Source organism: Vanellus vanellus (assembly GCF_965231255.1).
Source record: "Vanellus vanellus genome assembly, chromosome: 5".
Lineage (NCBI taxonomy): Eukaryota > Metazoa > Chordata > Aves > Charadriiformes > Charadriidae > Vanellus > Vanellus vanellus.
The window spans coordinates 12642601-12669489 of NC_138910.1; the positions used below are offsets into that span (position 1 = coordinate 12642601).

Below are 26889 nucleotides of genomic sequence, written 5' to 3' on the forward strand. Positions count from 1 at the left end.
TTCTTGTAAGACTTTTTACCTTGGTCATGCAAACTTTGTTTTCATGTTGTTTTAATGCTTCCAGAAGTTACAGTCTAACTGTAAATGTGCTAGCTACACTACTAACCATCAGCATTTTTAATAAATTAATTACCTGTGTTGCAGTGAATGAGATACAAGCTAAGAGCATCACTTTTAATAGCCTCAAGGGCTGCATATCCCTAAAAGTCTCAAGACAAGTGGAAAAGTCTATTTTTCCATAACCCTTTATCAGTGCACACATTAATTAAAACAACAAAAACTTCCATACATTTTCTTTAAGAAGTATATACTGTAATTTTCCATCTCAAATATAAATGGGCATTTATGATACCAAATTAATCTCACTGAGAACCAGGTGTCAAAAATCAGCGTCACTTAGCTGCAGGAGTAGCAAACCTGCTCATTTTAGGATGTTAAATACTACCTACTATACTCTGTTATTCTTTAACAGCCTACAAAGCAGTCAACCTTTCTCAAAAATCAGCAAGGTATGCAAATTGGGTTGAAAGCTACATTTTAAATAGCTTGTGAAGTATAAAAAGTTAAATAGAGAATATTTCTGTCTTTCCAAAGTAAATTCAAAGTAAGTTTTCTTTACATGGATTGAACCACCCAAATATAACTGATTCTTTTATTCAATGACTGAATACTCTGCATGCATAGGTCTTAATTCTGGATTTTGTGGAATTAAAGGCAAAGGTAGTTTACGAAAATAGCAGCAAAACTGAACACTATGTGCTGACAGAAGCTGGATGTTTTAAAATTCTTACTTCATGGGAGAAGGATTGTCTCTTGAGAGGAATTTTATTCATTAGCAGAATTCATATTGCAGCATATGAAATCATCTCTATGAGGGGAAGTTATTCTGAATAATAACTTCACAACAGTTGTATCGTCGCCAGTCTTCGCACAACTTCTGATGTGCCTGTCTATATATGATGTAACTTGGGAGAATTTTACAAACCAAGACATCCTTTTGATAGCTGTTTTCTTCCTGGTTTCATTGCTTGTGTGTGGATGTGACCTTGGACAGCAACGTGGGACATTTATCTAGTCCTTAACATCAAGCACTGAACGCCTCAGCCAGTATAATGTACATAATGGTAGAATATGTCATGTAATGTTTGCCATCATTTTCAATAGTCTTAAGGTGTTACTGTCAGAGTGAGCAACGCTCAGTAATAGTACACACCCTATCAGTGTTCAACAGATAATTAAACTTTGGTTTATTGTCACTTATGGCTGACTCTGGGTGCTGTGGGTTTGTGTTCATTATTAACCTCGCTGGAACCAGCAACAGTTATTACAAAGCAGGATATGACTTTGAAGTTAAAAGCATGAGCTGAAAGAGTGCATCTCGTTGCCCTAAACTGCTACTGCAACTGTGATACATTTAAGTAGGCAAACCTTTTTTTTTTTTTTTTAAATTGGTATATAAAGAGCTCTTTTGTGGAGCATAGATATAGGCCAAGTTTTAGAAAATCTTTCCTGCACTTTCAAACAAGAAGAAGGGTTACTGAATATATTTGGCATTGGTGGTCACTGACTGCTGTTAGGTTTGGGACAATGGGGACTAGTTTGTAGTAGCTCATTTTTTAATAAGACTGTCCTTCAGTGTACAGCTTCAATAGATTTGTTGTATTCTTTCTCCTTATTTCTTTTCTTTGGGAACCTAGTACCATCCCTTTTCAATAGCATTCCCCCAGACCTAGATGCAGAACTGAATCTTAGCTCTGGAAGTTTCACAGGCAGCAGGTTCTCTCTCAGCTCTTCCACTTGCCATGCTGATGCGTAGAGCAGGAGGCCTGTTTTACCTTAGCAGTCTTTTCCAGGAAGACTCTAAGCAGTTGATGGGTCCAGACAAAAACTCAAAACTCATGTTTGAGCTAATACAATGGTTATTTGCTGCTTGCTGTCAATTTTCCACTTGTTAGTGTTGTCGAGCGGGTAAAGAAAAGCTGTAGCCTCACTGGGACTGGCAATACTCACACAGGCCAAGCTGTAAATAAAGGTTACAGCCTTCTGCTGCTGGGCATTAAATAAGCAGATAAATTTCTCTTTGCTGTGGATTTATTCAAGGCAGATGTTTTTAGTGAGCTCTGGAAAGGTTAGGAAGGAATATAAAACCTGCTGCAGTTCTGGAATTGATCCATTAGGATCAAAAACCAGTAACCAGTGATTCGTTTAAGGGTCCCTGACACTTTTATGGCAAGACTATGTATTTCAGAGAGGGCTGGCTCAGTTTGAAACACATTCCAAACCCAAACCTGAAATAAATCCTTGCAACAGAGCAATTCTGTAAACTTCTTCTTTCCCATCATATCATTTTTGACAAAAAAATAAAAGAAAAAAACACAGAGTTTGGGAAAGGAATGACTCAACCTTTTGCAAGGGACTGGCATGCTGATCTCCTGTGTTTGTAATTTTCTGTATGGCATTTCCTCAGTGTAGAGGTGTGGATGAACAAAATAATACAGACATCAAACATAAAATAAACACACATGGAAGAAATGGAAAAATACTTACTGTAGGCTCAGCCATGTGATACTGGAAGGGCATGTATGATGGTCTACCAGAGCTTGAGGGGTCAGGTAAAAACGGCCCTGTGTGGTCCAAGAGGGACTTAAGAATATGATAAAACAAAAAGAAAAATGGAAGAAAGGTGTTTCCTATTGCTTCAACCCCAATTTTTCCCTGGGATAAGTGATGGAAGGTTTATGTTTTGGAGCTTTGAAGCTGGGTTGAGAAATACATAGAAGAAAATACACCAGAAGGAACAATTGTGAACTGGAAAAAATAGTAAATATATTAGGTGACGTGTAAGTGATGACTTGTATTCACAGGCCAGAATCTCAACAGCTGTAAACAGATGTAGCTAGACTAACGTTAGTAAAGAGGTTGCGATGTAATGCACTGAAAAAATGTTTCTTTCTTCATACCAATTCAAGCGCTACTCTGTCATTTTACTGTATTATATCACTTGAAATACCAGTTTCAAAGCCATTTTGCCTCATATATTTTGAATTCAAGGAAATCTTAATATCCAGTGAAGCAAAAATGAGAGGTAGAAACTCCATTCTAATATACTCTCTGGCTTTGCGTAACTCATTAACCTCTCTGTTGGTTTCTTAACCTAAAATGAGAAGATAGGCAGGAGGGCATTGACAAGTTAATAGTAAGAAAACCAGTCTTTGGTACAAGTCAGTTTCTGTACCAGTGAGCACTTTATCAATTAACAAGAGTTACACTACTGTAAAAATCTCATATTGATGTTCACAACTCCCTTTTTCTGATAATGAGATGTGCTGAGAAAGATATTCCTGGGAGCTTGCCCTCTGAGTAAGCACTAAACCAATATGCTGGAGGAGTCTTAGGGGGCATGGTTGAGTGGGAGCTGCTGTTTTTCAGAAGGCACAGGAAAGAAAAGGCATGGTCACAAAGAGCTTTAGAAAGATGCTGTGGTGTTTTTAAACAGCAGTTGACTTGCCATTGTGCAGGATGCCACAGTGTATTCTCCATAGAATATGGCTCTTACTTAGGTAAAGGTAGACTCAGAAAGAACTTGAGAAGTTTGTACCAGAAGTGGAAAGTTTCTCCAGCTTATTCAGCACATTCATGCTCTTGGCAAACATTAATGTCTTCTCTCTATATATTGAGTAAGTAGTGCCAGGAAGAAGGGGTCGCCACATCACTGGCAAAATTAATTTGTTTGAACCGATACCCAAGGAATTAAAGGAAAGAGAAAAATTTTTGACAGCTGTAGGTTAAGCTCCAACAGATGAGAAACCCAGCTGGAGTGAGGTGGGGTTGGATTAAAAATGAAAGGTTTTGAAAGAAGAGAACCTACAAATGGGTAAGGTTGGTTAGCTAAAGATTGTAATTCGGAAAGTAAGTGCTGTGCAGTCAGAAGAAAGCAGAGTTGAAATGCGGATTGGAAACAGAGAATTCTGGGAGGAATTTGTGCAAGCCACAACCAAGCCTTCTTCAAATCAAGACAGATCATCAATATTTTGCCCACCTGGAGGTTGAAGGAACTTCCTGTTCAGTTGCCAAGATCTGATAACGTAGTTCAAAATGCAACATTGCTCCTTTCCCTGTGAGCAAACATAGCCACAACTATTACTCATCCCAGCTCATCTTGATCCACAGTTACTTCATGACATGTAGGCTAATGATCAGAGTCGGAAGATGGAGAGGTAACATATCAGAGTAGGGGAATAGGGAAAAAGGGGGAAATACTGTAATCGGGAGTTGTTATGATGACTGGGGAAGTGTGCTAGCAGTTAGCACATACTAAAGCAACCTTCGAAGAGGATGGCATCTCTCATAAAGCAGAGGAAGAATCTTTGCCTGAGGAGTTAATTCTTTGGTGGAAACTGGTGTATGTCTGCTTTTCCCATTTTTTTGTGAAAGAAAAACACAGATCCTTAGCAGGTTTCACCAGCTCAGTTGAAATCAATAACTCCATTCTCAGTTATTCCAACTAAGAATCTGCCTGCAAATCTGAAGGTATCATTAATGCCATAGCAGGCAAGGATATATTAATATGGTTGCTATTTAATGAGCACAGGATTTTGTTGAAAACTCCTCTTTGGATTAACAGTAGACCACAAAGCTCTTTATGTTGAGCAGTGTGTTTTTGTGAATACATCTAGAGAATGACCCTTAATGACACTGTCTCAAATTATACCCTTATCTTCTGCTTTTAAAGATCAAGACAAAAATTGGTATGTGTCTGGATTTCTTGCCTGTATATTGTCAGGAGCTACTACATCTCAGCACATTTGAGAACTAGATGGCTCCATACAGATTTACAATATAAGCCTAATACTTGGCAACCGTGCAAGAAATTTTTGGTCTAGATACCTTGCAATCTTGCGTACTTAGAGGTATAGTAGCACTACTGCCCTTGAGTCTCTGAACAATGGGGACCCATGTGTCAGGACTCTTTGTTGGCACTGTCACTATGCCTCTGCAGGTAAACCATTACAGTGGGAAACTTTTCTGTGTAGGTATCTATCTGCCTGACTAGGCTTATGATTTTAACAGTTTGTCTTATCCAAGAGTTTTTTTCATTTCATTATGTTCTGCCATTTGGCTTGCAAAGAGTATCTGTTTAACAGCTCCTGTGTCAAGAACTTTCCACTGTGTTGCTAAATGTCCAACATTTCTTCCTAATACCATCATCTGTTACGTTTGCCTTCTTTCTCTGCTCTCTCTCGCATCTTTCCAGGTCAGAGGCTACCCTGAGCCTCAGATCACGTGGTACAGAAATGGACATCCTGTCCCAGAGGGAGACCATTATGTTGTGGACCGCAGCATTCGGGGGATATTTAGCTTGGTAATCAAAAGTGTGCAGGAATGTGACGGCGGTAAATATACCTGTGAGGCTGCAAATGATGGTGGGGTTCGTCAAGTGACCGTGGAATTGACAGTGGAAGGTAAGAGGATAGTTATGCTGTTGTTGTGATGATTATAGAGTTTAGTTAAATAAACAAGCTGTGTTAAATGTCTGTATCACAACTGTACACACATGCTTTCTCACTGGTGCAAGAGTTAATTGCATTTCACAGTTTAAGACATTTTGCAGTGAACCACAACGTCTATAGCTAGGTAAAGAGTGCGTTCAGTTTCAGATGTGTATGACCATGCCCAGGTAACAAAAGACCTAGCTTTGAAGACTTTGCTATAAACTTTGTAATTTGCATGAAAGCCACCACTCAGGACAGAAACAAAGTCCTGGAAAGTCAGCATTTTCCCCCAGGCAGTAAAAACTGTGGCCATCTTGGTTGCTTCACAGCCTATCAGATGGGCTCACTGAGGCAATGGGTTTCTGGAGTTCTCCATGCATGGTTCCATTTGCTAAGCTGAATGCCTGGTTGTAATTGCATGCTTAATGTCACACGGGAAACAGCCAAGATCAAACGCAGGAATTTTTAAGAGAACATCTGTATATTAGATAGTTGCAAACTGCCAAATTTAAAATGTAAAGAGTGACACAAAGCCAGGGAAGGTTGGAAATCAATTGTACTACTTCTCCCTTTGTAATTTGGTCATGTCAGAGATCTGTTGAGTATCAAAGCTCCTCAGATCACAACTTCATATTGAATTCTTGGAGCAAAGCAAAAATCTGCAGCAGTCCTGAAACGATCAGCATTAGTCGAAATCTCTAACGGATATCCTCAGAGTACATACTGAAATATGCATAGATCTGGCATGATTATCATTGACTTCTGTTGTAAAAATTATGCAAAATCTTTTTTTTTCCCAGTTTTAAGCTGTGATAACTTTCATGAGTGACAACTTGTATGAAGGTGGAGGATTTTTTAAAGCTGTTTTCATATCAGATTTTCTGACCTGGGCTTTGCTGCAGTTTAGAAGCAATTTCACGACATTACTCAAAGACTGAATTTCTCAGTTCACTGTGTTCTAAAAAATTACAATTCGTTATTCTAAAAATCCCTCTATGCATCAAGGTCACAAACCACAGATTTTTTTCTGTTCTCAGCAAAGATATCCATGTGGGGCTGACTGCTACCTGAAAAAAAAGAGTGACTGAAACACAATCTAGTCTTTCCATCCTGCATGGCAGTCCTATCTGGCAGTAATGTAGATTCTTATAAGGCTCTAGAACAATTTTTTTCAAAGCCATCAGAGCTCTTTGTTTCATGCTGCCACTCAGGATCTACCCCAGATCACTACCCTTTTTTAATGAGCCAAAGCTACCAGGAATGCTATGTGCAGTAGATGGCGCTGAGCTTACATGACTTCGTACGTGTCTCCCTATTCCTTACACCAGCAAGTGTGATGAATAATTGAGCTTCAAAAAGAATCATTTTACAGAAAAAGTACTCTAGTCTAGCACAGGACTAAAAACCAAATCGAGTAAAGTAAGACCACTTTCAGAGTCCAAACCCCATTTTTTGCTATCTTAATTTGAATTAGTGCTGCACTGTAGAAATTAGACATAATGTTGCATTCACTTGTTTAAAATATTTTTGCATGAATAACCTGCAGTTTTGTTACTATTGAGGCCAAAGATTAGGTGGTAACTCTGCTAAAATTTGTTTTAGAAATTGGAGAGCCTAACTTTGGACTACACATGATGTAACCTTATACTGCAGGTGTTGCATTCCTCCTTTATGTTTGAAACCTGGATGAATGCATATTTTACATAGTCTTCAGTATCTGTAATTCCCAATGGACTAGACAAAGCTTCTGACTTCCTGTCTTTCTGCCCTATGCTTACAGGAAACTCCTTGAAGAAATACAGCCTGCCATCCAGTGCCAAAACCCCAGGGTAAGAAGTCCACTGGCTTTGATATTGTTTAACAGACACCCAAATATGTTTTGGTAGGAAAACAAGTAAAATTACTCTTTCTAAAAAATAACCACTTCTCCCCATTTTAAGTGTCTCTTGCATTTTGTATTTAGCTCTGATTCACTTTGAGGGCCAGTCAAAACGGGTTGGATTCTTGTCCAGTTCTCAGTAATTCCTCACTCGAAATGTATCCCCAAGGCTCTTTACCTGTGCAAGAATCAGAGATTATGGACGAAAGCAAAGCCTGGTGGTTAATGTTCTCCACAGTATTGCATTGGAATAGAGTAACTGGTTGGCATGATTTCTCACACTTGCGAGATGGGGAAAGCAAGAATGGCTGCTCTCAGAACCAGGGCAGTGCCAGCTACAGCAACATCTGAAAACAAACACTTTGATATTTGTGAATTCAAACGCTGTAAGTCCAAATCTCCATTTATCCCAAGCAGAATAGCTACTATGAGAGCTGCCCTGTTAGTAAAATAGTTGACGCTGCCAGGAAGACGTAAGTAGCTTGATACAGCTACTGCTTCCTCCTACTGACAGGAATTAATCTGGCTGAAAACAGAACATCTTGCTGGTATCTGCAGTATTGCGTGTTCCTCTGCTGCAATATTGCACCATCTTGTCTCTGCTTTCTGATATTCAGAAATCCATCCCCACATCTTCCATGACCTGACAGTCTTCTTATAAACCAGAGCAAATTCTGCTTTAAGAGTCATCAGGAAGAAATAAAAGCAAATGAAATCAGCATTCTCTCACATACAATTTAAGTATTTCCAGGGTAAACTCTGGTCCAGCAGAAAGAATTGTTCCAGTTTGGAGTAAGTGTTAGGAAGAATGGGTTGATGGGGTGATCTACGCTGGCACACAGAGAAGCCTTTTTGCTGTCATGTACTTTCTGCACTTCACTAAGCGTTTACAATTAAGTGAATGCCACTGTTTTAAAAGCCCCAGGCCTAATTCTTCCAACAGCTGAATTAATTTATTTATAAGTAGCTTGAATTTAAGCAGAATAATTTCTGATTTATATCCCTGGGACTGAGTCACCCTGGCTGTAGACAAAAATACCCACTTCTGATTATGTTAGTGATCGGAATACAGGTAGTTAAACCTGAAGATTTTAATTTCATCATTGATATATTGTTTATGTATGTTTTGAATTTTAAAATTAACTGAGATTACAAGTGAAAATAGTAAATGAACTGAGTAATCAGGAAGGCTTTTACATGATAATGTCTGTATTGCAAATGTGCTACAGAAATACACACATACTAAATAATCAAAGCAAGAAAGGACAGTCGAGGTTGCTGTTAGGTGTTGTTATACATTCAGACTTTCCAAAGCACTATCCTAATCCATTGTATTGCATGGAGTTAGAATAATTGTCCTCATTTTTCATTCTCATGTGTTTTACTCCCATTCAGTATTAAAAATTTTATGGTATGGAAAGTTTATACCTTACATAAACAGGGAGGAGCGAAAAGAAAAAAACACATTTCAGTTTGCGTATATCAGGAAAGAGACATAAAGCTGCAGGCTAGCTAGTCGTTGATTTTCTTTTAATGCATTATTATAGAATCATAGAATCATAGAATTGTTGAGGTTGGAAGGGACCTTTAAGATCATCAAGTCCAACCATTAATCATTAACCGCCTACTTAATGTCATCTGCGAACTTACTGAGGATGCATTCGATCCCCTCGTCCAGATCATTGATAAAGATATTAAAGAGAATTATGTGTGTATGGATATATAAATATAGAAATGGTACATAAAGATGGTCGCTAAAAAAAATTTTAATACACATTTATGTCCTGCTTTAGTGGTAACATGAGGAAGATGGCATTAAAAGCTATTAGTTATTTAATTATATGATGAAGTATTTTCCATTTTAGCATATTACAGTCACCCTTCTCTCCCAAGGTTTTGCTGGTCTTCTTGTCCGTGTGAATCCTTTCATTATGGTATTGTCTCTTACTTAGAAACCTCGAGCTGCCTATAAGGCAACCATCATGTCTTGGCAGCAACTTGGAGTAACGCGATGTGATCTCTGTTAGTATCTGACACCTGGTAGAAATGGTGAGGTATTGACACATCTTACCTGCATGTAGTAAAAGGCCATCTGGAAAAGAAGGCCTTGAAAATGGTTCTGTTTGCTTGAAATTAAAGGTTTTAAAAAAAAAAATGTCACCAACTGCCATCTGCTACTGTGTGTCTTTGTTGTACCAGGGCTTCAGATCAAAGAATGTGAGTGTTCCCTTTGACATTAACAGACCTGAAGTTGCATTTATTTTTTTTTTTCTTGCTGTAATACTGTTGATGTTTTATGTTTTATGGCTGTGTAACTGAGGGTTTTGCACTGCATTTCCTGATGTCACTCTAGTTTCATTCCACATGTCGTTTCCCATCTGTGCCATCCTTGTAAGTAAAGCTGGGTATTTACACTTAACAAGTACTTTGGTTTTGTGCCCCTTTCGTGTTTTCTTTGCAAACATTGTAGTGAATGTGATTCCAAAGAGAAGCCTTCCCCGAGCCAAAAATCTTTACCAGGACATGTCACAAATGTTGCAAAAACAAGTTGCTGATTCATAAATCAGAAATTACTGTGTCATTGCACTCAATGTCAAAGCAAATTACATGATAAAGATCTGTGAACAGTGAACAAGTATGCATAAATAATCTATTAGGAGGCAATTAGGAAACAGAAAACAGGAAAAATTAAGTGCATGCAGTGTTTCCTATCATTTGGTTTGCCCAGCTCTGCTCATAAGCAACTGAAATTGTCCCCAGGATCTGTTATGTGGGTTATGTGTATGTTGGGTGAGGGTGTGGAGCATCATACTGTTGAGTTGCATGAGGTGTCAAGAACAGTCATCACCAGCATTTCCATTTCTTTCATTGGCCAAAACAAATACTGTGTAACGGCAATCTTGGTTACCACCAATTACATACCCTTGTTGCCAGACCATTGGTCTAAAATGCTTCCTAAGCTCTAACCACAACAGCTTCCAGTTGTTCTGTAAAACCAGGATGTCAATTGCCTTTCTAGGGGAAGACTTACTGTTCCATCTGTGGAGCACAGGCCAAGCATCTGGGGAGAGAGTCCACCCAAGTTTGCTACAAAACCCAATAGACTTGTTGTGCGTGAAGGCCAAACAGGCAAATTCTCGTGTAAAATAACAGGACGACCGCAGCCTCAAGTAACTTGGTTTAAGGTATGATTTAAAAAAAAAATAATTATTTTTTCTTTCTCTTTTGAAATTTTGTGACTTGAAAGGATGAAATGCACTTGCCACTGCAAATTATCATGGTGAGAATTTACATACAAGGAGAGCCCTATCCCTCCCCATTTTTATGTTGAATAAACTCACAAATGATCATAGCATTCCTCCTCAGTACAGACTTCTCCCTTATCTGTCTCATTGTTGAAAATATTTGTACACAAAAATCATCTGAAAGCACCAAACAAGATCCAGGTTCCATTATAAACATAGCGAATATGGGATATACTTGCCCAAAGACCTTACTAACTAGATAAGAGAAATAGAAAAAGGATGGGAAATGTGAATATTATCATCATCTCTGTTTTATAGAGAAGGTCTGCAGGGTTTTAGAGCTTTGACTGTGGTTACAGAGGAGTCTCTGGCAGCTGTGAAAATTACAGCTGTATTTCTCAAGACCCATGTCAGTGTCTCAGTCATAAACTGCCTTTTCTCTATCACTCACATAGGGTTTTACCTGTATATTAGAATGAAGATCATGTTTGCAAAGAAATGAAATTGAATTTAAAAGAAAATTATCTGTTTAGAAATGAACAGATACGATTGGGTTTTGGTACACACGGTTGTTTTTTGCAAATTAAAAAAAAAAAAAACAAGGCAGATGAACAACAGTTCAACAGTTTCAGTCTGACCTCTGGTAAACAGTGGTAGCAGAAAAGAGTCTGACATAAAATAAAGGAGACCTGAGCTGTCAAATTCATATCTACATTAAAGTTGGGAATTGTGAACATCTCTCATTTACAAAAAAGCTTTATAAATGAGCAATATTTAAAACTCGCTCAGGTTTTCCAGACACGCAACTCGGTGCAGAACAGGATTTCTCATTCAGTTCTCTTTGTTCAGGGCTGTGTGGTAAACAGCAAGTAGGGACTAGCAATCCAGCAGCTTGGATCTACACTTTGGTACTTCTTCATACATTTTTTGCAGTTTGTTAGAGGTTATATTATATATTTTGCTATTGATTGTCAGCTTCTATAATGCGTTATTCTATAATCTGGCATTCATTGTCTGATCAAATGAATGAAGTATGCAAAGTTCTTGTTATTAGCAGCTCCATGAGTTCTGTTCATGTTTATGTCCTTAAAAAACATATTTTGACACTTTCAGGTCTGCATATATCATTCTGTAAAACACCACAGGTGTGTTGTTCAGAGGTTCAGTAGTCATTCCATTGCTGGCCTGCAGACACCCAGTCCACTGTCTTAAACTTAGCCTCAATCCATTGTTTTTTGGTTAAATTGGTTTTCTTTAGGCTTTCATACTAGTATTTTAGCACCTATTTTGAGCACCATGAAGCTGTCTTTCAATAATTCATATACTCTGTAAAGTACAAATGTGTTGTTGCTCTTTATCAGTTTTATTGGCAGGTTGTTGTGAAGCATGTTTTTACATTCCTGTTCATAAGGCATGGATTAACAGGTAACCATGCATGTGCTTTGGGTAGCTGCAAACAAACTCAGTCCCACAATGTTTCCGGTCATGTCAGGATGGCGCTGCAGGGTCCTGCTGAGTGGCAGGTATTTCAGCATCATCAAAATGAACATATATGGCTGCTGGACCACATCTGGCTAGTGCAGAGCCAACACATGACCACCTTCCATACAGCATGGAATCTTTATAAACAATTAAAATTGCACTTTTCAGAACTAATGAATAAGCTTTTCTGTAAATGTCTTACTCTGCTTATTGTTTTCTTTCCCCTTTTCTTACTTGTTAAGTTGCAAAGAACAGAAGCTTCTACTATATCACCACCAAACCCCCGACCCCCTGACATGAACTAGTTTTGGGTTTTTTTCCAAATAGTACTTACAGTACTCAGATAGCAGTAAGTTGATAGTTGACTTCAGCAATGACAGCATCTGAAAACGCTGTAGTGTTTCCCAAATTTTTACTGACCAAAGCCCTACAAGTCATAGATTTGTATGCTTTCCCTTCCTAAACTTAGAAAAAGCTGTGGTGCCTGATAGCAAGGGAGTCCTCTGTAATGGCTGATGCTGAAGCAGAAGCACAGATTTGCTCAGAAATGAGGTGTTGGTCAATTATTTCATAGAATTTAAAGGCAAAAATTGTAATTCTGATCATCTAATATTCGTAACAGAGAACATAGAACTACATGCATTTCTTCCTGCCTCAAAGCCATATCTTTTGATTTAACTCCAGTGTAGCACTGCAAAGGAGGTCTCTTAACATATGCCTATTGCCTTCTGTCACCTCCACCCGGCCACTGATGAGGTCCTCTTATTCAGGATTTTTTCCAGTTCCTGAAGTAATACAGCATAAAGGAGCTATTGAGGGATAGAGAACTACTCCCCACCCTGGAAGCTTTTGCTTAAAAGTGTGGTGTTTGACTTCCTGGAACAAACATGAACAGAAAACTGGTTTAAGCACACATACAGTGAAAAGCAATTTTCCTAGGAATATGGATATAGTAAATAATGAAAAAACAAAACCAAACTGAGATGAGCAGGTGGCAAAATGCAGGGAAAAACAGCCTCCTGCCGATATGAATTATAGAACTTTTGGACACAGTTTTTTGTTTATACCATCTGAGTATTATTCATAGAAGGAATTTGGCTAAAAGGTAGAAGAAAGGCATTTTCACCTGATGTTTTACCAAAAAAATTTCTTGCTCCCCTCCTCCTATCACTAGCTAGCTGTCTCATGGTGTCTTGTGATATTTGCAGGGTGATACTCAGTTGCAGCAAAATGAGCGTTTCAACATGTTTGAGAAAACAGGCATCCAGTTCTTGGAAATCCAAAATGCTCAGCTTGCTGATTCAGGAATTTACACATGCACAGTGGTAAACAGCGCTGGGAAAGCATCTGTGTCTGCAGAGCTCACCGTTCAAGGTACAGCAAAGAGTTTACAGGAAAGAGCACAAGTGAACCACAGACATTCCTTTAAAATATCTTTAGTTGTGTTCTCAGTATAAGCATTCACTTTTTCCTATGATCTTCCTCTCTCTGTACTAAGCGATACATGCATGCTGAAAACATTGTGTTGTTTTAATGAGGAAAGGGTTATCCAAATGCTTTGTAACAACTTTCTTTAAAACCAACTTTTCACTTCTTTTTTTTTACTGTTATTTTGACCTCCATATGTTTTGAACATAGATTTTAATTTCACCAAATGGAAACCTTGCACTTGTCATTATAATCAGTAATTAATTTTGTATTTGTTGAGTACCAACACCAGATGCACATTTATAACCAGCTCCCTTTTGGGAAACAAAATTATATATATATTTGTAGAACCAGGAAAGTATAGTAAAGGAGCATAATTCTAAACTGTAAGAGAAAAAACAGCTTAATGAGATTAAAATTCAGACTTCTCAACTCCCAACCCTGCCTTATTTTACTGCTGTTAAAGGAAAGAAATGTCTTTGCATAAATAATTTAGGATGTTCTATTCCATATATGCATTACCATATACAGTTCATTTTGTAGTTTGATGCTTCTTAGGGTGCCCTTTGTGTCAGCCTCAAAATCATACAGCCTTCAGCAATCACACTAAAGAGGAATTTTGTCAGTCAGTGGGTAAGCAGTCACTGGACCCAATTAAATAATTAAATTAACAGCTGCTGGCTTCAGCTGCAGTCATAAGATCAGTGGGTTACATACGCACCCAGCAGTGAATTTTTTGATGCAAGATTTTTATGTTCACATCAATGCTGTCACTCTGTAAGATATCAAGAATATAAATAACAAGAGGATTTACATTTAGGATCCTCAGAACTACAACTACCCTTTACCATTTAAAGCTGTACTTTTTATCTGTAAGTTCCAATCTGATGAAGCCATTGTAGAAGGAGCTTCTACAGGTTGCCTATTCAATTGATGTTTTATAGAAAGGGACATTTTGTTCAATAAGCCTTTCTTTAAAAAAAAATGAAACTTGATCCTTACTTGCTCTCCCTGAAGTGGTGAGCTTTCTATTGTGTAATGGGTACATCTGCCTTGAGAGATGATGCGGAACTGGGGTCACAAAGTCACTTGTGGTATATGTTTGCTTCAGATGCTGACCACATCTCTGAATAAAGCAGGCATTCTTCCTTGGATTAGTACAGGTCAGTAAAAAGGGCAGTCTCTTGCAATGTACTTGACTAATCGGATGATTCCACTTACCTAACCACAATATATAATATGTAATTCTTTCATTATCAATTAAATCAGGTCATAGGAGTTGCTGCAAGATGCTAGCAGACAATCAAGTGGCTCAGAATTACTATATTTTCTTTTAAATCCATGCAATATCATATATAGATAATCTTGTTGCAAGAGCTACATTTTTTCCCCAAGTTCCTGTAGTGGAAAGTGGAGAGGGAGGGGGAAAATGTTCTTTTAATTGACAGGGTTGCATGGTATCGTCATCCCTGCAGCCAGTAGTTATTCAGCTTCCTCTTCTGCATTTATCCAGTCTCTTTTCAGCTTTAATTTTTATGTGAAGAATTTCTGTTACTGTTTATTGACAGGTTTATTGAAGTGAGGTCAGTGGGTTATTTCCCTCTCTCACGGCAACTTTTGTGTGCGTGTAAATAGATTGTTTTGGTCACTCTGAATGGTGCGGCATGTCCAAGCATTTAGATGTGGATTTTGCAAAACACAGTGGAAATCAGGGTATCTCCATTACATGTTTTTGTCTTTCCCCTGAGGCAAAGACTCTGAAAGCATTTTTATGGCGTATTTGTTGATGACTTGCAAAATTCATTATCTTGCAAATTCATTATTACATGTCTTTCTACTGTAGTTTATAGTCTCACAGCTGACAACAACGTAGGGGCAACTTTGATCTGACAAGGAGAAAACAAGCTGCATCCTGTACTGTTAACTACAGAAAAATGGAGAGATGTGTTTCGTACTTGATCTGGAGTGGTATTTCTCTCCTCACAACTACTTATTATTTCATGCTGCCCCCAAGAGAAACAAATACTGTCAAGGTTTGGGAGAACTCATGGAGGATTAAATACATATGAAGTAAGAGACTGACTATGGGCAAATATGTGGTCAGTTATATCAACGCAGATGATGAGGTACCTTGGCAAGTCAATATAGCTCAGCCATGTTCCCAGATTTCCCAGTGGTGTTGCAAAGTGAAGAAATGTGATATATTAGCATTTGTGTTATTCACGTTAAACATGATAATACTTGCTACACAGCAAATGAGTTGGTAAAAGTTTACAGGTGGCCCAGGTTTGGGGAGTTTTTACTACTGTTAATTTGGGTTTCTGTTTTAGTCAGAAGACAGTTACAGTTTCACTGTGGGCATGCTCAGGGCATGATCGTTTGTCTTTCTCCACTTCTGCAAGGTCTGTGGAGTTCCCATAAGATTTGATGAGCTGCCTCCCAGTAGAAATCTCTTCCTTACTTCTCTCCCCCAACAAGGAGTCTTTGAGGCTCACAGAACCTTTAGTTCTCAAGGGACTTGAGAACTTAGTTGACCCAGCAATGTCTCAAAATGGATGGAGACCTCTTTGTGTTTCAGCTGAGCTGCTTGCTGTTGTCCATATCATATTTCAGGTGTGGTGATAATCAATCTTGACTTCAATGGATTGAAAATATGAATCATAGAATCATAGAATGGTTTAGGTTAGAAGGGACCTTAAAGATCAGCTCATTCCAACACCCCTGCCACGGGCAGGGACACCTTCCACTAGACCAGGTTGCTCAAATCCCCATCCAGCCTGGCCTGGAACACTTCCAGGGATAGTTCCTCTACAAGTTCCCTGGGCAATTTGTTCCAGTGTCTCACCACCCTCATAGTGAAAAATTTCTTCCTAATATTTAATCTAACTCTCCCCTCTTCCAGTTTAAAGCCATTCTCCCTCGTCCTATCACTACATACTCATGTAAAAAGTCCCTCTCCAGCTTTGTTGTAGGCGCCCTTCAGATACCAGAAGGCTGTTATAAGGTCTCCCTGGAGTCGTCTCTTCTCCAGGCTGAACAACCCCAACTCTCTCAGCCTGTCTTCATAGGAGAGGTGCTCCAGCCCTTGGATCATCTTCGTGGCCCTGCTCTGGACACCCTCCAACAGTTCCGTGTCCTTCTTATGTTGAGGGCCCCAGAGCTGGATGCAATATTCCAGGTGGCATCTCCGGACAGCAGAGTAGAGGGGCAAAATCACCTCCCTTGACCTGCTGGCCACGCTTCTTTTTATGCAGCCCAGGATGCAGTTGGCTTTCTGGACTGCAAGCATGCATTGCTGGCTCATGTTGAGCTTCTCATCGACCAACACCCTCGAGCCCTTCTCCTCAGGGCTGCTCTCAATCCATTCTGTGCCCAGTCTGTATTTGTGCTTGGGATTGCCCTGACCCACAATGCAGGACCTCATACTTGGCCTTGTTGAGCCTCTTGAGGTTTGCACAGGCCCAGCCCTCAAGCCTGTCCAGGTCTGTCTGGATGGCATCCGTTCCCTCCAGCATGTCGACTGCTCCACACAGCTTGGTGTCGTTGGCAAACTTGCTGAGGGTGCACACAATCCCACTGTCCATGTTGCCAACAAAGATGGTAAACAGCACTGGTCCCAATACTGACCCCTGAGGAACACCGCTTGTCACTGCTCACCACTTGGACATGGAGCCGTTGACCGCAACACTTTGAGTACAACTGTCCCACCAGTTCCTTATCTACCAAGTGGTCCATTGGTCAAATCTATGTCTCTCCAATTTAGAGACCAGGAATATACAAGTTTGAAGAATGAAGGTTCTTATGTATATTCTTTGCTTAAAATCTTTGAAATATATGGAATTGTGTACAGTATTGTGTGTATAATTTACCTGTTTTTTCTTTATTTATTTCAGGTCCAGATAAGACTGAGACATACACTCAGCCACCATGGTATGTTTTTACTGAAGTACTTTCTTAGAATATTTAATTGCTGTGCATTAATTTTGACTTTTACTGCATGAGCCTTCCTCACAAAGTGATAAATCTTTTGGGGTCAGTTTTTATTTAGAAGTTAGAAAATGTTTACATGGAATGAGACTCTCTCTTACTGCCAAATTCAGCTGTCCTGGTAGACTCCGGTGAATTAGTTAGTGGAACTGGTGGCAACACTATGAAGTACAGAGTTCTGGTCTGATTCAGGAAAGCAAAATTTAGATGGCTTCCCATGTAGCCAAACAGTTATATAATCTGAACAAAAACTATGTGAGGAGAAATTATACTCTGTACCAGCTGGTCAAACTTCTTTTTTGGAGTAAAAATCCTGCGTGCATCTTGGCAGTACTGAGCTAGTTGTTCTTTGCTGTCATAAGCAAAACCGTGGTACGGCCATGGTCTTTGCTGTTGTCTGAAAATGCATACAAAAGTATGGGTAAAGTAACTAGAAACAAACAAAAAAAATCATATTTTAGGGCTTTGTCAAGATTTTTAAAGTTAAATTATTATATTAAAAAAAAAAAAGTTTGTAAAATGGCTTTTCTTCATTAATAGAAAACGCAGGAATGAAATGCTCTGAGCTGTCTGTGTAAGATGCTTTCATGAAGGCCAGTTGCTTTACAGTCTCCAGGGTGTTTAATCTGTCCTCACATGCCCTGGATGGGATTTCACAATAGCATGTCTACATTGTCCTAACTCCATGTCCACTACAAAATGGATCTGAAAATGCTGTGCTACCCTGTTTTTCAGGTCTGTGGGATTTTTAGGAACATACTTTAAAATAAGTTTAGTGTAAATTAAACTGTGCAGCTCTACAGCCAGAACTTCCCGTGTACTGGGTTCTCTAGAGTAGTTTTGCCTCCTCCTTTGTTTATTCACAGGAAAAGAGATAATTTGTAAAACATAAAAATCTTACAGTTGTAAACTGCAAATCTCATAGGCATTATTTCTCTAGTACCTAGAGAAAGGTTGAAGGCTGAAGTACCACAATAAATACCCTGAATCTCCCTGAGAGAACAGATCAATGGCACTAAGTATAGCAAAACAGACCTGGGCCAGAAATTACTTCCCATATTTCAAATATGTTGCAATTCTGCCTTGGAATAATACTTTGAAAGTGTGAGACAGAGACACTGTGCTCCACAGGTATTAGCTTAGTGGTCAGGGCAGTCAAGTTCAATGAAGGAAACTTAGATTCAAGTCCCCAGTTAGTCAGCTGCTCTTGTGCCCCCAAAGTACTGAGCAGCAGTTCCATCATAATTCTGAGAAACTCTTCCTAGTAAAACCAGAGCTGATATCGTTGCATCCAGTCAACTGATTTTTTTTTTTGACAACATCCCCTCTCCCTCCCCTAGAATTTAGTCAGCATTCTTGATCAGTCCTCTTTTGAAATCACCTAAATTATAAGACACCATAATTAGAAATAGTAAATTCACTGCACAATTTACATCTTCATTTCCCTTCAGGGAACTATTTTTGAGCAATAATTATACATGGCCTCAATTTATTGAAGGATAAAGTAGTGTTACATCATGGTCATTTCAGGGTCTCATGTAACTGCTCTCTCTAAAGCAGTGTAAGCAAGGTTAGTGTCTGACTCACAAAACTTGTTAGAACCTGAGCGGTGGATTTGTATCCAGAAACTCCTCAGTTGAGACTGTCTGAACACTGATCACATTTGATGAAGCTTTTCACTTTACCTCTTTCATCCATGTTCTTAATCAGTGTGAAGGAAACTAAAGGCTAATTAGTTCACCTCCTTGCTAAGGGCTTGTACATTTATGTTATTGCCGATAATAATTAGTCTTTATACAGTGTTGTATATCTGTAAACTTATCATTTTCCTTCAGCATGCCATCAAAACCAACAATACTTGCTGTTAAAGCCATTGAAAATTCAGAATTCAAACAGGCAACTAGCAATGGGATTGCTAAAGAGCTGAAATCCAACAGCACTGAACTCATGGTTGAAACCAACGACAGGGTGTCAGCAAAGAAAGAGACCTTTTACATCACCAGAGAAGCCAAAGACATTAAGCAGGGACAGCACCAAGAAGCCAATTCTGTGTCTCCTCAAGAACTTAAAGAAGGAAAAAAGGGATCTCAGGTCTTGCAGAAAACTTCAAGCACCATCACACTACAAGCTGTCAAACTGCAACCAGAACCAAAGGCAGAACCCCAGGCCACTTTCATCAAACAGGGTGAAGACAGGAAAAGGGCTGTGCAGCCCCTGATGTCAGTTCAACAAACCCCATCTCTGACAGGGCAAGTCAGTTCAAGGAGTAGAGAAGCAGAAAACAGATCTGGAGCCCGGAAGGCTGTAATAGAGGAGAAGAGGGAGCATCTGGGAATTCCCCCTCAGTTTGAGAGCCGTCCACAGAGCCTGGAAGCATCTGAAGGCCAGGAGATTAAATTCAAGAGCAAAGGTAAAGGGATGAAAGTTATCAGAGCCCTGGGGTAAGTCAGGTTCCCCTTCTGCGTGTGGAAGTGGGGAAGCAATTCCTTCTTCATTGCAAGTTGCCTTCTTCCTAAAGCATTTTTGAAATAGATGCAGAATCTCATGCTGGTTCCACACTAATGAAATTTTCCACACAATGAAATTTTCAAATCATTCCATTCCATAGTGTCCATCCCTCCTCTCATCTGAGGTTTTCCCAGATGTAATCAATGCTGCTCTTTCTAAGAGGTAGTTTTAGGGCCTCTGATAATGAGGGTGCAAAAGAGAAAATGGATGGTATCCTTTCCAGAACTGTAACTAGTTATATTGCCTGTGAGCCCGATAAATGATCAGATAAGAAACTACAATCAGTCACTGCATTTCCCTAGCAGTATCTACTTTTACCCCTCATATGTGGTGCCGATCTGAGTGCCGATCTGAGTGCTTCCTAGCAGCTGAAATGATAAAGTCAGAGTTAAAAGGGAGTCTTATAGTTAGCTTTGCATAATTTGACCGGGTTTTAACCTCAGAAGAGTAATGAGAGCTTCATTTTGCTGAATCCAGGGAGTAGATTTGGAACACTTCTCTTTTTTTTTTATTACAATTTTAGTAGAAAATAATTTTGAAGCATTTTTCTGCTATTTTTTTAAAATAACATTCACACTTTAAAGTGTTCCCACAAGTGAGAGAGAAATTGTTTTTTATGTCTCTGGAGGAAAAAAGAATCACAACAAAACCATGGTAATTTATTTCATTTCTTGATAGTTCTTGCCCCATGAGTAAAGAATACAATTTATATCACAAGCCCAGAGAGTAAGGAGGGGAGAAAATATTCCAAAGATCCTGGCACCTTTTGAATAGTTTATTTTTCAGGTATATTTGTACTAAGAACATGGGTTGTTTTCCATCAGAGCATTTCAAAAACTTTGCAAGGTTTAACTAATTCATCATCCTGTTTGGTAGGGAAATGTAGTCCCATTGTGCAGAAACCAAGGAGATCATTCAGTTCTTATTGAAACCAATTTCTTTTGGCTTTGGACCCAAAGCACAAACTCTTATATGCAAATGCAAAGTCTGTAGGGGAGTTACAGTGGAATGTCTTTAGTGCACTTTAATAAGTTATCTAAGAAACTCTCTTTCCTGAGAATCCTCTCCGCAAAGGGTGACCAGAGTTGGTTTCACCAGCACCTCTGCTTCCTAGTTGCAATGGACAATGGAAATGCTATTGCACCCTTAAGGAGACTTCTACCTGCCAGGCTGTCTGTGTCATTACTACAAAGCATGCAGGTTCTTTGACACTTCAGGGCTTGATTTATTTTTTTCCCCCAGCTTTTGGAGGTTCTCCCACCTCCATTGTTCTTCACTAATTGTCTGTGGATTCCAATGTGCTCATTCTCTGCTGAGTAGGAATGAGAATCTTTTCTGAATAATAATGTCTGGTTTCTAGTGGAGAAAATTCACAGAAAAAGGACATTTCCTGCTTTCCAATGTATACAATGGGCATTCCATATTTTGCCTCATTTGTGGGAGTAATCATAACCTGTCACCTTCCAAATTTTTTATGAATTTGGAGCTGCATTCAAGGACTGCTTCCCCCCACTCCCCTTTTTTTTTTTCTAAAAAAGAAGGAATTCCTTGTTTTCCTGTTTCTAGCCCTTTGTATCAGGTGGGGTCCTGCTTCTAGCTAAGGGTTCCTCTTCTTGAGAAGTCACTCCCATATGCTTGTATTTGCTCTGTTCAGAAGGGTTTCCTGCAGTATATCACATGTCTTTGTTGTGGATATTCCTGCCGTCTTTTACTGTCTGTACCTTCCTCCAAGGCTGAGCACTTGCTGTAGTGAAATGGGTAGAGCTGGGATGAAACATCAGCAAGGTGGAAGCCCCAGAGGGTCTTCTTTGCTGAAATTAAGTGAAGGATGGGGTAGGTGACCTTTTCTGGTATTCTTTCCTAATCTCTCCTCTTTGCACATCATAGCAACTGCCCCATGAAGCCCAGACCTCCCTCAGCACTACTGAGAGCCAAATTTGGTTTTCTAGAGCTCTGCCACAGGTAAAGCAGGCCGTGAAGCCACAGCTGTTTTGCTTCTGCCCCCTGGAAGTTTACTGTCCTAGGAAGCTACCTGCTTTGCCTCTACCTGGACCCTAGTCTTGAAAAAATTAGCCAGAATCACAGGTTGGAAGGGACCTCTGGAGGTCATCTGGTTCAACACCCCTGCTCAAGCAGTGTCACCTAAAGCAGGTTGTCCAGGAACTATGTCAAGATGCCTTTTGCATATCTCCAGGGAGCGAGACTCCACAACCTCTGTGGGAAACCTCTGGCAGTGCTCAGTAACCCTCACAGTAAAAAAGTGTTTATTTTCAGACAGAACCTCTTGTGTTTCAGTTTGTGTTCATTGCCTCTGGTCTTGTCACTGGACACCACTGAAAAGAGCCTGGCTCCGTCTTCTTTACGCTCTCCCTTCAGATATTTATATACATTGATGAGATTCCCCTCGAGCCTTCTGTTCTCCAGGCTGAGCAGTCCCAGAATAAACAACCTCAGTGGTAGGTACTGTGGACTGCAAAGTACCGCTAGGTGCTCAGAGAAAGCAATTTAGCAGGGTAGGAAGGAATGAGGAGAAATTCCTTTCTTTCTCCTCTAATATCTCATCACATCCATTTTGTCTGTGACTTTTAGAGGAACAATATTCAGGTAGAAGTGCTTGGGTTTTTTCAAGTTACTAAATATTTGTTATTTTAAAAGATGGACTGGCTAAGAGGTTTTGGAAGATCAGAAACATCGAACCATCTTTTTGAAGTCAGTTTTGTGCATTACTTGCTCGTTAAGGTTTATATAGTTATATAAAGCAAATATATTACTAAACCAAATAATGAAATTACACTAAGGGGAATACCTGCTCATAAAAATTCAAATACCTGATTGTCTAGTTTCAGGGAAACCAAAACCAGATGTGGAGTGGTTCAAAGAGGGTGAACCTATTAAAGCTGGAGAAGGTGTCCAAATATACGAAGAAGATGGAATTCATTGCCTATGGTTAAAGAAAGCCTGCTTGGGGGACAGTGGATCTTACAGCTGTGCAGCTTCCAACCCCAAAGGACAGACTTCCACCAGCTGGTTGTTAACTGTCAGAAGTAAGTAACTTCTTGTGAGCCCATCTGCACTTTGAAAACTGTGGCTGGGCTTTTCTATGCTGTCAGAGGGTGGTGACTAGAAAATTTCTATTATGACTTCTCAGTGCAGGTTAATTCTGATTCCTAGCTCTGTGAATAATGTGGTGTGGGAGAGCTGGCAAGCCACTTCCTGCATCGGTTTCCCTTCTCACCTTTTGTTTTTGTTGTTTATATAGCTAAAACCATCTCATTGAATGTGTTGTACACAGGGAGGCCTGCTCTCCACTGAGGTTTCCTATTAATGCTTGTATTTAATACAGGTTGACCAAAGATTTTTTTGTTGTTTTTCTACATTCAGTTCTTTTGGAGTTGCTTACCATTTCTGTAGGACACTGCATATCTGTTTTGTGAGCACAAACCAATCCTGTGCAGTAAAGCCAATAAGAAAAAGTGAAGGAATAAGAATTCAGTTCTGCTAAATTCAAGTACACTTCCCGGTGACAAATTATTTTGAGCTTGAAGGTACTGTTTTACTGGTCTGGTTGAAAAATTTGTGGGCCTGTTAGCAAATTGTGTCCTCAGTTCTAATCTTTTCACCTGGTTTTAGGTTTTGTCCTGGAGCTATGATCATGTTTATGCAATATTTCTCTATTTGCTGTGCCTGAGGTTAAACCAGGATACCCAAGTTACTCTTTTTCTGTCTCATGTGAGAGACCTGTAAAATGCATCCTTACTTCACTCTGTTTCACTGCCACCCAAGGAAAATTTGGGAGAGGGACTGGGAGAAGGCAAACAAGAGGAGTGAAGAATTATCCTTCCTGTTCTTTGCACTGAGCTCTCTGGTAATATGTTACATACAATTCTAGTGATTGGCTGCAAATGGTGGATTCTGGCATAGAACACCACCACCTAAGATACAGCTTGAGGGCTGGCAACGCCTGCCTTGTAGATTATAAAACTCCCTGTTTATACCAATCCATTGCTCACAATGATTTCTATTTCCCAATAAAACATTTCACCATAGTTTTGATTATTATTTGTTTTTTGCTTGTTTGCATGGGATTAATCTGTTAGCCCAGTCATGTCACCTAAGCATACCTAGAAAAAGTCAGTAAGTGATAAAGAGAATTTTTTCAATTTGGGTTAAAGGAACTGTTTTCATTTTGGTTTTAAAGGGCCTAAAGTTCAAGAGGTTGCTCCATGCTTTTCCAGTGTCTTGAAAGGATGCACTGTGAGTGAAGGGCAAGACTTTGTGCTGCAGTGCTGTGTAGGAGGCATACCAGTGCCTCAGATCACATGGCTTCTCAATGGTAAGGAATCCCCTGGTCTGCAATAAATGCATGCACAAACTTAACATCCGCAGTCTGAAATACCTCTCTGATCAGTACATAGCAAGGCTGTGAATACTGCACAAAAGCACTCCGAATCACCGTAATATAATCCACTAGATTATATGAAGAAAATCAGTTTATATGCACATACTATGCACGAAGGGTGGTTTTCTTGAGCATTTTCTGTCTTACTGCAGTTTTCCAGTATGTCCAGCAGGGGACTCTGGTGACAGGATTGTACGCAAGTGGGTTTCCTGGGTTTTGTTCAACAAAGCTTTTCACCACACTGCGACAATGCCTGTGTTGCTACTGTATGCTGAATGCTGTGCCACCCCACTCCTTTGGCACTAGCCTCTGCTCTGAGAGTAGCGAGTTGGCACCGTGATCTTGCAGAGATAAGTTCTAAGCAAAATAATTGCATTATATCACTTTTTACGGTAGGAAGAAAACCCATGCCAGATTCCACCATTCCATCAACTGGGCAGCACTACAGGCTTGGAGAACAGTGGCTGGAAAGCTGGCAGAAAAGGATCTGGGAGTGTTGGTGGACAGCTGGCTGAATATGAGCCAGCAGTGTGCCCAGGTTGCCAAGAAGGCCAACAGCATCCTGGCCTGCATCAGGAATAGTGTGGCCAGCAGGACTAGGGAAGTGATTGTCCCCCTGTACTGGGCACTGGTGAGGCCACACCTCAAGTACTGTGTTCAGTTTTAGGCTCCTCGCTACAAGAAGGACATTGAGGTGTTGGAGCATGTCCAGAGAAGGGCAACAAAGCTGGTGAGGGGTCTGGAGAGCAAGTCTTATGAGGAGCAGCTGAGGGAACTGGGGTTGTTTAGCCTGGAGAAAAGGAGGCTGAGGGGAGACCTTATCGTTCTCTACAAGTACCTGAAAGGAGGTTGTAGAGAGGTGGGGGTTGGTCTCTTCTCCCATGTAACAAGTGACAGGACAAAGGAAACAGCCTCAAGTTGTGCCAGGGGAGGTTTAGGATGGATATCAGGAAAAATTTCTTCATTGAAAGGGTTGTCAAGCATTGGAACAGGCTGCCCAGGGATATGGTGGTATCACCCCCCCGGAGGTATTTAAAAGACAGGTAGATGTGGTGCTGAAGGACATGGTTTAGTGGTGGTTTTAGCAGTGTTAGTTTGATGGTTGGACTATATGACCTTAAAGGTCCCTTCCGAGCTAGATGATTATATGATGCTATGCTAATTGGTATTAGCAGCTATGTCCCCAAGTACTTAAAATCACAGCTTTTCTGGTTGCTTCTCTACTAGAAATATGTTCCTTGAGAATTTAACACTTGCCCAAAGCTGACTGAAAAAAGGATAAGTAAAACATATTTTCATTTTATCAGACTGTATAATCTCCTACCCTGCCCTGATTGCACAACTGAACGTGCAAGTTTCCTTAACAGTCCTCTCTTAATATCGGAGTTGGGCCGAAACATCAGCGCTTTGCTTAGATTCCAAATAATTTCAGAGATGCAGGGATTACACACTTTGGCTAAGGGCTCTTTCCATTTTGAGCCATATCTATTAAACACTAGACAGATTTATTCTGTTTAACCCTTGATTACCTCTGTTACTCCTGAAGTGCAGTTGATTTTTTTGCAGACTCTCCCAAGCTCTCTATCCGTGTACATGTGTGTGTATGATTTAAAGACAAAGAATAGCATACTTTGCCTTAAAGATGTTTCCTCCAGGATTGTTTTAAAATTAATTATTTGCACGTGATCTTCTGTTTTTCTAGCTATTCAGAGTAAATGAAATAACTGAAAAAGGTGACAGGGCAAATGAAGCATGACCTTGAGACTGATATGTTCCCACAGCCTGCTCTGTTCCCCTTCCCAATAGCTCCATGTCTAGAATAGAAAGGCCATTGTTTTATTTACAACACAAAACACACGAGTAAGGGCTCTGACACTCTCCCATTCGAAATAATTTGTTTCTCTGTCTGAAGGTTACTCTGCAGTTCCTCCTTTGCAGCTGTGAGTAGAATCACTGGATTGCTATGCCAGAATTGTTTCTTGTAGCACAGAAGGAGCAACTCTGACCCATAGAGCCAGTCATTTCATCTTCATGTTCCAAGGGTACACCCTGCTCATAAAGGTTTCCCTTAGTCATTGAATGACGTATTTATACCCAGTTGTCTTCCACATGCAGAGCATCTTCTCATCTCAAATGACTTTGTGTGTTACAGTTCATCAGGCATAAGTACAGTATCTCCATTGATGTAACCATGTTCTGCTTTGCTAACCAGAAAACTGTTGTCTCCTGAAAAATACAGCCTAGAGATCAATAAGCAACATGTTTCTGTAGGCTTCCAATATGCACTGTGCCCCCCCGCCTTATTTTCATGATGTTTGTTCTGCATCGACCTGTGTTCTCACTAAGGTCTGCCCCTGTTCAGGTATAACAGTGTTTATTTTGTATCCCAGCTTCTAACTGCAGTTGGATCAATATCACAAGGAGGCAGAAGCAGGCACGTTGTTTTCAGATAGTTGGATTTCAAACCAT

General features: G+C 39.8%; 1 protein-coding gene across 2 annotated transcripts in view; it reads left to right on the forward strand.

The window, feature by feature from the left end:
- The window catches only part of MYLK (myosin light chain kinase), a gene marked incomplete at its 5' end in the record, with an annotated part of 160661 nt that overhangs the window by 21772 nt on the left and 112000 nt on the right, over nt 1-26889 (forward strand). Inside the window, 8 exons of one of the 2 annotated variants that reach the window (XM_082483392.1) lie at nt 5255-5462; nt 7273-7321; nt 10391-10556; nt 13307-13472; nt 17420-17456; nt 19349-19923; nt 22862-23065; nt 24220-24354. In XM_082483392.1, the coding sequence (XP_082339518.1) occupies nt 5255-5462; nt 7273-7321; nt 10391-10556; nt 13307-13472; nt 17420-17456; nt 19349-19923; nt 22862-23065; nt 24220-24354 (1540 nt within the window). Of the gene's footprint in view, nt 1-5254; nt 5463-7272; nt 7322-10390; nt 10557-13306; nt 13473-17419; nt 17457-19348; nt 19924-22861; nt 23066-24219; nt 24355-26889 lie in introns of those variants that run through there. The other variant, XM_082483393.1, reaches the window with a different exon arrangement.